The 13,158-nt window shown below is 39.7% G+C and overlaps 1 protein-coding gene across 1 annotated transcript; it reads right to left on the bottom strand.

Moving 5' to 3' along the window:
• Window positions 1–651: 651 nt before the first annotated feature.
• On the bottom strand, window positions 652–4,666 carry LOC126989791 (uncharacterized). The gene is made up of 2 exons (XM_050848388.1): window positions 4,610–4,666; window positions 652–3,015 (listed from the first exon to the last, which is right to left on the bottom strand). Exon 2 carries the CDS (start codon window positions 2,818–2,820, stop codon window positions 652–654), a length of 2,169 nt encoding a protein of 722 aa, XP_050704345.1. The 5' UTR covers window positions 2,821–3,015; window positions 4,610–4,666.
• Between the last annotated feature and the right edge of the window lie 8,492 nt (window positions 4,667–13,158).

The following is a 13,158-nucleotide window of genomic DNA, read 5'->3' as shown; positions in this document are numbered from 1 at the left end:
AGAAATTTAATAGAGAACGTCAGTGCTCTTGATGCTGAGGTAGTGGGGAAAATATCCTACATGTAAATGCTTGAAAGCGATAACTTTCAGTGTTTTTATGATGGACCTTACGGAAGATGGCAAAAACAATTCCTCCCTTGGGGTTTATCCCCAACGAAACTATGAAAAAAAAAAAATAATAATAATAATATTATGGAACATTATTATAACAAATTACATAATAACACAAATAATACTTAATTCCACCTAAACTTGAAGATACAGGAGATCCTGAGTGTTCTGAATCAGACTCGGATGATGCAGGTCCTGACATGGTCTTGAATTCTGCTGGTTAGAGCAAAACATTACAAAATGAAAAATGACAGTAATCCATATCATATACAAGTATACATTTTTAGTATTTGAAATGTAGTGTATAGCATAAAAATTAATATCCATTACAGTCCTAAGACTTACATATATTCCTAGTCCTTCCTCTGAAAAGCATGTATAGCATAAGTAAATCCCACACAATTTAAATTGAATGTACACAATATTAAAAGTTAATGGATTGAAATTTAACAAGCCCGTTACATAAATTCTCCTTTCTTTATTTTTCTTAATGTTGCAGTATAGTGATTTATTCACTATATTAGCTACAGTATGGCATGACTAGAATAAACAATGATCTTGGTCATGAAGCACTGACATAAATACTGAAGTGTCCTCATTCTCAGGTCCATCCATACCTTCAAGTTTCCATAAATCAACTCGCATGCCCCTCCTACACTGCATAATGTAAGTTGCAGTTACCGTGATGTACCGGTAATGGTTTGTCTGTACTCGATAACAACCGATCTTTCTAGAATCAATAGGATAGGTGTAAAATGGGCTAGGATCTAGAAACTCTATGCACGTAACACTTTCACGATGACTGATGATTGCCTGGTAGCATTTATTCTCCTGAATGTTGATGTAGATGTTGTTAGGGGCCTTAGTGTAGATGCATATTGCCTGCCTAGTCTTCACCTCTCCCTCAGTAGCCTGCTGTTTCTGGATACCTTTCATCAAAGAGACAATTGGTCTATGGCTAGATCTTACCATTTTCTTGAATTCTCCAAGTTTACTTTCAAATGCATAAGCACTGACATTGTCTATGCTACCATGTGTTTTTGCAACTTCTGGGAAGTGCAGTTGAGCATGAACATTGTATACAAGGAAAGAGCTTCCATAAATTTCCTCACAGCCATCAACAAACTGCTGTATTACTAACTGGCAAAAGTCAGAATATGGCTGGGCAGTCCTATCATCTACTAGGAGGGCACATACAGTGTTATAAGTCACAAGATTCTGGTATATTTTCTTTGAGGCCATCAGATTCTTAAACACAATCTTTGCAGTATACAATTGCAGAAGTCTTAATTCTGTAGCCTTAAAGTATGCAAAATCATGGAATGACCGAGGTTTACGGCTGAAGCAATTGGGAATAAATTCTCTCATTTGTGTCATCCTTTTGTTTAATTTTACTATATTAGTTGTAGACATACGGCATTTTGGCCGCCCAGTTCCTGAGGTCTTTGGACCAAGTACATTCCACATTAATAACTTTTTTATACACCCCCCTCCTTGGTGCATAAAGTCTGGTGGAAACGAACGCACCATATCAATGCTCAATTGTAAGAAGGGAGTCTCCTTACCATCATTTTTATGGTGGTCAGGCTGTGATTTAGCCCTAAAGCTGGCATCTGTTATGAGAGGAAGGTTTGAGGTACGAGGCCAAATCATGCGTTTTCCATCATAAAACCCTTTGCTCTCACACTGATCGCACCCAAATTTTGCGGAGTATTGTCTGACATGCTTTACGTGAGCCCTAGCTGGTGCATCACATACTACTGCATTAATGCCTAATAAATATTTTTTCCCTTGAAATACAAACCCATTGATCATTAGCTGCCTTGCTTCATTAATAAAATCATTTACATATTCCAAGTCATGAGGCTTCCCTGGTCCAGCAGTAACTGCCACTGGAAACACTTTCTTTGGTCTAAAATTATCAATGCGAACAAGTAGAGGCCAACATGATATATTGTTACTCTTGAATAAGGGCAAGCCATCATTATTGACTGTGATTAACAATGTATCATGCTTTTTTACATCACTCTCAGGATAAAGCTTTAGGATGAAGTTCAGCTGCTCCTCCAGTCCCATATAGAAGTAATCATGCCCTGATTTACTTTTTATTTCTTGAGGTATAGTAGAATAAACTTTAAGGAGAGTTTTACAAGACTTTGGTAATTTTCTGAACTCCCTGGGATGTTTGTGGAGGGCAGCAAGGATTGCATCAACCTGTGTCGTTGTCATGTTAGTGGAAGTTGCTGCGATTCGTAAGTCATCCCAGAGAGTTCCGGGAGCATCTGGCTCAACTGATCCATAATGGAAAGCTGCAAAATTATCTTCACTTTCTCCTGATGAGTAACCTTCAGTAACTCCTAAATCAGAATTCTCTTTTGAAAGATTAAGACTACAATCTTCAGCATCAGGATTATAATTTTGATAACTGTATTCAGGATGTGTTTCTGTGGCACTGTTAATGTCAAGCACTGGTACTTGTACCGCTTCCTCATCATAGTTCAGCCTACCTATTTCAATGGCCTCCTCAGTATTATTATCTATTGCATTTTTCAAAGCAGCAAGTTTTAACCTTTCACATCTCTCTTTTGCTGCCTTACTGTATTCAGCTTTTTTCTGTGTCAGGTAGTTTCGCCTTAATTTTTTTTTACGAATAGCTTCACTTTTATAAGAGTTTCTTAAAATATCATAGTCATCAAAATTATCATCCATTAAAAGAAAGTTTATGTAACTGAAGCTTTATAATAAAACAATACAAATGCAGTAACTAAAGGAACTCTTATGGTAGGTTGTAGCAGGAATTACTTTGTTAACTATGCTTTGATTTCATGAAATCAGCTTGTAATAACTGGCTGCTCATTCCCTCCTCTGGCTGTGACTTTCTCAGCAACTCAAGAGGTCCAGCAACTGTTGTGATAAATACGTTAGGTAATGTTAACGTTCACTTGGCTATAAATAGGATAACTGGAGAAACACATAATCTTCTTAGGAATATAAAAGCAGCCTTCACATACCTAGATGGAGAAATGATCAAGAAACTGATAACATCGATGATAAGGCCGAGACTGGAGTATGCAGCACTAGTGTGGTCACCGAGATTAAAGAAAGAAATTAGAAAATTGGAAAGAATACAGAGAGCTGCAATGAAACAACCGGAAACCCTGAGAGATTATACTTATGAAGAAAGACTGGAGAGATTGGGACTAACAACACTGGAAAGACGAAGAGAAAGAGGGGACCTAATAGCATTGTACAGAATACAAGAAGGATTGAGAAGTTGGTTATGATCCCATAGGATTATGGGAGCAGAAAACAATTTTAGGGTGAAACAAAGAACAAACAAAAAAAAAAACTCCCACTAGTTTTACTACAAATTTACTATACTAGGTAAAGGTCCAGTATAACTCCGGTGCCTTAATTTTGTTCCATTTTCTTTCAAACCTTAACAAAACTCTTTGGTATACATATAATACATTAGTACATCATAATACATATAATACATTAGTTTAAAGGAGCCATGACTCAAGGTCATCTGGGGCCCCAGCCCTTTCAGCCTGAGCCCCAAATGACCTGGAATCACGGCTCGGGACTGTTTCAGGGTGTTTAGCCAATGTATTATATGTATACAAAGGTTTGTGAAGATTTGGGTGAAAATAGATCAAAATTAAAGGCGCCAGAGTTCTGAACCTTCCTATACTGCATTGTGTTGGCTGATCTACTGCCAGTATACACACAGCAAATGGTATGTATTATTAAACAAATAAATTGTGTAATGGAAAAGTTGTATTGCATAGTCACTCCAAAACGTTATTTTTGCAGTGACTTTCACCTTTATCACTTGAACTCTTTCTTCAGTAACCAATTCCAGTTGAGTTGCAAATTTTAGCACTAGGGGACAGATCATAAGCAGCTCTATATATTCTTTTGAACTGCAGGTCAATATGCAGTAAATGGAAACAATAGGGCCGGGAGGGCATGAACTTTTTTAACCAACAACCAGGATTTTTCCACTATTTGACTATGACTATAATGTGCTTCTTAGAGCCTCGGAAGATTTTCAACCCTCAAGGGAGGAGGGCAGTCGCCCCCTTCAGCCCCCCTTGGCTACGCCCCTGGTGCCTCACTGGTCAGTTATATATATCCAAACCTAAATTAATGTACAGGAGTGAATTGAGTCAGTTGACCGTGAAATATCGGCACATGTGTATGACAATTCCCCACCCCCGGGCCCATACACCCGGCCACCTGTCACCCGTATACTCATTAACTCTTTAAAATTCGATAGCGCAGTTTCTGGCCTTATGCCACATATGTATGGGGTTCAAAATGTATAGAATAATGAGATCTAACCCATGGTTAGGATGAGAAATAGGACATATGTGTAACATTCGGGAATAATACCGAATTAACACCAGGCCCCCCGAGGTTATCCACAGGGGAAGAGAAATTACAATTCTACCACATATTGTTGTAGAATATATATATAAAGACACACACTTACCACAAAGTAGGGTGGACACCTTTACCGTAGCCGCCAGCAATACGGCTGTGCACTGGTGCAGGTGTCCTGTCCAATGAACCCTCCAGCCTCCAGGAATGGCAGCTGTCCCGTATTCCTTCTGCAGCGTGCACGCTCGCCGACGACAACAAAGTGGCGTGGTTGGTGTTAACAAGCAATGGAAGACATTGGGAGCCAAAAATGTGCAAGAAACTGACTTCCCATTCCCAACCGATGATAAAGGTCTCTGATTCCCGCCCAAACTAGCGTTGGCGCCGCCAGCGCCACCCCGCGGGATGGCGCTGGCGGCAGAATTCAATTGTCCCGCGCAGTTCAAATTTCGCCTCTCTCTCTCTCTCTCTCTCTCTCTCTCTCTCTCTCTCTCTCTCTCTCTCTCTCTCTCTCTCTCTCTCTCTCTCTCTCTCTCTCTCTCTCTCTAATTATATATATATATATATATATATATATATATATATATATATATATATATATATATATATATATATATATATATATATATATATATATATATATATATATATATATATATATATATATATATATATATATATATATATATATATATATATATATATATATATATATATATATATATATATATATATATATATATATATATATATATATATATATATATATATATATATATATATATATATATATATATATATATATATATATATATATATATATATATATATATATATATATATATATATATATATATATATGTATATATATATATATATATATATATATATATATATATATATATATATATATATATATATATATATATATATATATATATATATATATATACATACATACATACATACATACATATATGTGTGTGTGTGTGTGTGTGTGTGTGTGTGTTCTTACCTAATTGTTCTTACCTAATTGTATTTTCACAGGATTGAGTCAAGCTCGTTTTGTCCCGTCTTTTGACATCATTTCATCATACTTTTCTTTAAAACTATGAATACTTTTGACACACACTACTTCTTCTGGTAGGGCGTTCCATTTATCTATCGCTCTATCAGGGAAGCTGTATTTTTTTACATTTTTCTTTAGCCTTTTCTTGTATAGCTTTTGCTGTGTCCTCTTAAGGATGATGATGTGTGTGTGTGTGTGTGTGTGTGTGTGTGTGTGTGTGTGTGTGTGTGTGTGTGTGTGTGTGTGTGCATACAATATTAATGAGAGCTTTGTGTGCTCCCATTTTCTGACCAAAAAACTTATAACAATTTTGAGGAGGGATCAAAAAAGTCTGCAATCAAAAGGTGAAAAAGATGTTTGCGCATGATTAATTTGAACAACTTTTGAATCAATATTTCTGGCTGTGGGAGTATTGAAACCATTACGAGAAAACACTATCATTTGTGTTATATAGAGTTACAGCTTATCAATTAAAGTGTTGACCACATGATAAAAACGATTGTTAAACGTTTGTTAAACGTTTGTGATTCACCCTCCTTAAAAGTAATTTTATAAACCTTATAGATAACAGTAATTTCAATATTTAAGCTAACAAACCCCATGCAGCAGATATAAGAGTATATTGCAGTAATATTTAGTCACATATTGAATCACAAATCTATGCATAAAACGTTCGTTAAACGTTTGTTTGACGTTCATGAATCACAAACCTTAAAAGTGCCTTGATAAACCTGAGATGAACAGTGTATGTGAAGCTCGCGAACGTTCGCTTCCGGGGGGGGATCATTGATGTCAAGCATACGTACAGACACCAAGAGGAAGCGGGGATCCATCAGGGCCGAGGAGAAGAAGAAAGAAAGAAAGGAGAAGAAAATAAAGAAGATACAAGAAGAAGAAGACAAGAAAGAAGCGGAGGGAGAAACGTACGGCGCTGGGATAGCCCCAGTGTGACGACGCAGGTGTAAACCTGTTTGGTGAGCAGTTTCATTGAGCTCGGGGAAGCGCTCGTTGCTGGTAAAACAAAACCCCTGAGCAATGATATGACTCTGTGATGACACCCCAGCAATGAGGTAATCAAGATATTACCGGCAAAAGCGCAAGAAGAGACCACTGATATAAGGTAAGTGAAGTCGGGAGAGAGCGGCAACTTTAAACGCGTTTTACTGGAAACGTCAAGAAACAACTTCAATGCGTAGCTGTGCACAGAAAACTTCATGGATCTGAATATAATTCACCACACTTATAGAGTTTGGGTGTGTCTACATTATTGTGTGGTCTTTTTTGGAAATAATTAAAAATAATGGTTTTGGAGAGTTATATAGCGGAAAAAAAGTGACGTCATCATTTCCATAAAAATGCGACAGTGGTTTCTCACGGACTTTAACGAATTAAGCAAAACCACCACACATAAATGTTAACATGTTATTCAGCTACTTCCATGCCAAATTTGGTACCTCTAGAACGAAAATTACTAATATTCGTTAATTTTTTACGTATTGACATCATGAAGTCACGATGTCATCAACTAAAATTTTCTACCTATTACCAAATTATCAGAAAATTAATGATACGCACATTGAAAAAGGTTTGAAACAAAAATATTGAGAACTTTTTTTTATATAAATATTTTTTACCCAGCTGTTGTTTAAGTCGGGCACCAACACAGGGTTGAGTTCATGGGTCACCGCCCAGTCTAATTTAAACCTAATTGCCTTGTGATCACTGCCACCTCATTCTCCCCAACATCTAGCTCGCTGATCATATACTCGGTGCTAGTTAAGACCAAGTCCAGAATGTTGTTACCCCTGGTGGGCTCAGTTACTGTATTCTTGAGAAAATTATCTTGTATTACTTTCAGAAAATCCTCAGATTCTAGATCACCCACCACGCCTTCCCAATCTATATTCCTATAGTTAAAATCCCCCATTCTGCAGACATTTTTGCTCCTGCTCGCCCTGCCTACCTCTTGTAGTAATATATCAGTGTCCTGCCTGCTGAGGTTGGGTGGCCTGTAAAGAACCCCTAGAATTAGTTCGTCTTTCCCATTGTGGAGTGGACGTCCACCCAAACTGATTCTGAGTCGCCATTTGTCTGAATAGAGTTGTTAGCGGAACATTTAAGTGTGTCTTTAACATAAAGTGCCACCCCCCCTCCCCTTCTTCCTTTTCTATCTTTGTGAAACATCTGATAACCACCTATTTCATACTCAGACATTAAGTTTTTGTAGGCAGTATCCACCCATGCTTCCGCGATAGCTATAATGTCGAATTTCTTGACACATGCTTTCCCCCTCAGTAGATCTGTCTTGTTCCTGAGACTCCTACTGTTGGTGTAATAAGCCGTTAGCCCATCATTTCTTATATCCTTTCGATTTCTCCTGCGCCCCCTAGTCCCAGTCTGCGATGCATTGACAGGCCCTCCCCCCTCGCCTACTCTAAAAAATCTGTAGGGTGCTAAGTGATCGCTCGAGGGAGTCTGCGAGAACCTCCACCCCCTGGAGTGACAGGTGCACGCCATCCTTTTCATACAATTTGCCTTTATTGTAGAAGAGGTCCCAATTATCAAGGAAAAGCCTACCATTTCGCTTACAGTGGACCGCCAGCCTGCTGTTTACTGCTAAGGCTCTGGAAAGCCATCTCTCTCCCACCCCCCACCTCGGCTAAACCCCATAAACAGCCGGCACCCCCACGAAGTCCCTCACTTTAGCTAACGATTCCCTGAAGCGCAGAAATATCTCTTCGCTACCCACCTTACTGATGTCATTACCACCGAAACTGCAGAAGACGATTGGCGGTGTCCCCTCCCCTGCCAAAATTTCCTCCATTCTGTCAGATACGTGCTGGATGCCTGCCCCGGGAAAGCACACTTGAAGCCTATTTTCCTTATCCCTTGAACAAAAGTACCTGTCAATGAACCTGACTTGAGAGTCCCCAACCACCAGTTCTTTCCTCTTATTAACTTTGTCAGTAGACGGAAGGGAAACCGCTACAGGAGGAGAGGAAGGGGCGGCAACAGGGGAGGAGGGGGAGGAGGAGGAGGAGGAGGACGTATCTTATAGACAGACAGATTCAGTGCATGACGTGACGTTGGGAAAAAAGTTAGCCCCAGAGGAGAGGGAACAATTAGCATCGTTGCTAGAGGGTTATGCAGAAGTTTTTTCGGACAAACCTAAGATTGCTCGGGTACCAGAGTATCGAATCGAGTTGACGAGCAAGGAGCCTGTCCGACAAAGGCTTTACCAGATTCCTTTACGACTGATAGACGTAAAAAACGAAATCAGTGAAATGGAGGCCGCGGGTATCATAGAGATCAAATTCCCCCTACTGCAGCCCCATGGTAGTCGTAAGGAAGAAAGGAGGAGGAATTAGGATCTGCGGCGATTATCGAAAAGTCAACGCAGTGACGAGCGGAGACGCCGAGCCAATGTCTGATCCGCAAGCCACATTTGCTACTCTGGCTGAATCTAGAATTTTTGTCTAAGATAGACCTGACGAAAGGGTTTTTCCAGATTCCTCTGAGTAAGGAAAGTTGTAAGGTGACAGCTTTTAGTACACCTGGGGGCCTGTATCAGTACAAAGCCTTACCCTTCGGGATGACCAACTCTCCAGCAGCTTTTATCAAAGTCATGCGCGAGGTCATAAGAGGAATGGAAGGAGTGGAGCTTTTCGTGGATGGCGTATTAATTCACTCACCCACATTCAGGCAGCATCTAGAGACCCTCAGGTTAGTGTTGGAGCGGCTTCGGCGCTACAACCTGACCATTAAGCCCAGTAAGTGCTTGATTGGGCAAGAAAAGGTGCCATTCTTAGGACATGTCATTGGTGAAGGACAGATAGATAAAATAGAAAAGGTCAGAAATGGACAGGCGCTCAAGAGGAAGACTTTGCGACGCTTAAGAGCATGTTATGCAAAGAGCCCATTTTGCAGTAGCCTGATTTCAATAAGCAGTTCATTCTGCGTACCGATGCATCACAGGAGGGGTTTGGTGCCATGTTAATGCAAGAGAGTAATACGCAGGTGTTTCCTGTAAGTTATTACAGCAGGAAGTTGCGTCCAGATGAGAGAAACTACTCTACGTTAGAAAAGGAGCTCCTTGCAGTAGTAGAGGGAATCAAGAAATATTACTTTTACCTATATGGCGACCAATTCGTTCTCGAAACTGATTGTATGCCTCTAGCCAGTTTAAAAACTTCTAAGAACGCAAATGCACGTTTGATGCGCTGGGCGTTGTATCTCCAGCAGTGTCAGTTCACTCTAAAGTACATAAAAGGACAAGCCAACGTTGGGGCGGACTTCTTGTCGCGTCTGGTAGCCGATTAAGATGATCAAAATGGCCAAGTAGGTGGTTCGGAGACTTTATATTCACTAGTGGCGGTGAGGTGTGGGTGCAGTAAGGTGACGGGGTACTGGATGCGTGCCTAGTACCGCCAGTATAATGAGGATCAAGCCCCTACCTGTAACCCCTGTAACTACATCTCACCCATCGCGAGTAGTGGAGGGATTCTGGAGCTGCCCTGTGTAGGCCACCCGGCCTCTTGTAGTTTCCCTATGTTCTTATGTTCTTCCGATCTTGGGATCTTAAGATTCAGATGAGTCGAGGAACCAAGTGACGAAAGTGTTCAGATTAGATGGGTTCAGGCGTCGCCACCCCCTGGTGCGATCAGCCAAGCTCACTATTCTCAGCCTCAGACCGTAGATGCGGGAGAGTTTTGCGGCATTCTTAAAATTTAAGTCGCTTGGTATGGTGCATGGTGTGATAACGTAAGAAAAATTAGGCAGTTAGCCAGGAATTTATACAATAAGTTACACCATTTTGTTTACACCTACCTACCGCCACTCCACATCTGTCCCACCTACACTCTGTATACATACATAACACCGCTTACTTATTGTGAATAAATGTGGCGAAGTTCGCCAAGCCCGCTCTAAAAGGTACTTGCGCCTCGCTATGGAGTTTTCCCTCTAGTTTGAGTATTAACGTAAATGTTGAGTTTTTTTCACTCACAGGCGAACCGTCAATTACCTGAGCAGAGGTTAACTGACATACACCACAGTATGAGAGGGTGTGAGGAAAGGTCTGAGAAAGTACTGTCAGGAATATGTTAATCTGTAGGTGCAGATGTAGGGCATGTTACCAGTGTTGGCAGCGTATTCACAATTTAAAAACTTTTCTCTGAAGACAAAAGTTTTCTTAAATGGGGGGCGAAATGATATGAGTCATTATTCAGGGAGTGGCCTGTGGAAAGTTACCGCGGAAGTCCCCGCCATTTTGATTGAGCGAGCGGAAAGAAACACTTGAAGGCGGGAACGCGCGCTATTACCGCCAGCGCTGAACTATGTGTGGGATGCACGACCCACTAAGACCAATGGCATGTGTTAAGTTATTAATAAATAATAATTTCATAGCCGTTAGGGCGTTTTAGCGTAAGTGTTGCACAGAAAACGAGATGCCGTATGGCGTGAGCTGGCATCTTGACCGCGGAACCCGGCCTGAGCATTGTGGGACGGCCGCCATCTTCCAAGTCATCTCCTGCCCAGGCTTCGTCCCGAGCGGACGTTCCTCTCACCGTCCTCCCACAACACGTCCTCCATCGTGGGGTTTTCGTGCCTGTAGTATCCACAATTCCAGAGTGATTGTATACTCAGGTCTAGGGAAGCCCGCGGGAGGAAGGAGGGCACGGCGCGTTGCAGTGTGAGGAACGAAAAGAGGACAAAAGGACTCCAGGCACGGACCACGAGGAAGACCAGGTGTGGCTTGGCTTCTCCCCACCTGCAGCTAAGTAATCTTATTCCTAGGATGTTTTAGCATAGCTACTAGGTTCCTGTGTGCTTGGTGTTAATTAATTATTTTTTATTTCCATCGAGTTTCTTTGTTGTTTTCAATAAACTTAAGAGCACATTTATCTGGCTTTTGACATAAACAAGTGTAACATACACACACACACACACACACACACACCACACATACACACACACACACACACATAACCTCCCGCAAAGAAACCTAGAGGATTGGTACAGACAAAGTAAGGATATAGTATCGGCGAAGAGTGTGCACTTGCAACTTTAAGGGAAAAACTGAACAAGTACAGGTATAGAGACAGGATCACACGAGCGTAGGCCCAGTCCCTGTAAAATTACAACTAAATAGGTAAATACAATTAGGTAAACACACACACACACATACACACTCAGTATAATGTTACGTATATGCCTTGCCATAAAGCGAAGCTTTGCCGTTTATTGCAGCTGGTTGTAATACTTATATCATATCATTTGTATATAGATACCATATGTATCGAATGATATTCCAATTCATATTCACTCACTATTACACATTCATATTCACATCAGATATGTTTTTCATTGTAGCCTATTTCATTGTAGCCTATCCATGCCATATCATATAATCCTTATAATCACATCACATTCTTATTGATATCAGCCTGTCACATATCAGTAACATGGTAGTTATTCATATTCATTTCTGATTCATATCATGTATTTATATTTTTTTCATAGTCATATCATATATTCATATCTTTTACATCGATATTCTTATCCATGTTTCATGTTTATATTCATATAATTATATCACGTTATTCATACTTTTTCACATCATTATATGCAAAGCATTAAAAGAATCATCATGTTTATATTATATTCTTCACTAATTAATCATACCATATACATATTCATAGCAGTCACATCCCAGCAAACAATATCACGTTGCAGCAACGTTGTGAAAACGTTACGTAAAGGTTCCAGATACGTTGTGTTGGACTTTGTGAAAACGTTGTGGGAACAAATATTTGTCCACTCCCAGAAAGGTTGTCACAACGTTGTGAAACAACATACCTATGACCTTCTGAGGACCTTCTTGCTACCTTATTACAACGTCCTTGCTACCTTTGCACGACATTCTCATCCCCTTTTCGGGCCCTGTTCTCACTTGTTTAGGGTATTCCAAACATCTGATTAAGAAGCTTAACTTGTATTTACTGAATATTTCTTTAAATTTCATTTGGATATATGCAAATCTTCTAAATATGTATGTTTCTATTGAGCCTTATAACTAGATAAATGTAATATACACTGATAATGAAGATTGTTATATAAGCATTTATATCGACATTGAATTATTAAGAAAGAATGAAAAACAGTTTTTTGTTAAAGTAAGTAGGCTACAGTCCGTTTCATTCCATGTGTCCACTCGTGAACGTGGATGTGGCACCTGCGAATTGTTAGTTATTGATTGCGTGAAGATCAACTTCATATTTTCAGTGATATATTTGAATGTTTGTGTATACAAAAAAAAGTAAAAATCGTATTTTTATATGAACCACAAACGTGCCGTGCCGATTTGCATCGATAATCTGACATTTAAACACACGAAAAAACAATTTGTATATCAAACAGTATATAGTCTGATACCATATTGGAACGATCTATAGCCTTTCAGATACCCACATTTCATTTCATTCAGGTACATAAAGTGACATCCGACTCTGCAAGTGTCTATACATAAGGAATGTTCATATGTTGCATATAAACAGCATGGGTATTGGGTAGCCTAATAGTATACGAAATAG

This window comes from Eriocheir sinensis, unplaced genomic scaffold, assembly GCF_024679095.1.
Source record: "Eriocheir sinensis breed Jianghai 21 unplaced genomic scaffold, ASM2467909v1 Scaffold13, whole genome shotgun sequence".
In the NCBI taxonomy this organism is placed as follows: Eukaryota; Metazoa; Arthropoda; class Malacostraca; order Decapoda; family Varunidae; genus Eriocheir; species Eriocheir sinensis.
The sequence above is the reverse complement of the archived record's forward strand: the minus strand, read 5'-3'. Positions and strand labels throughout refer to the sequence as shown.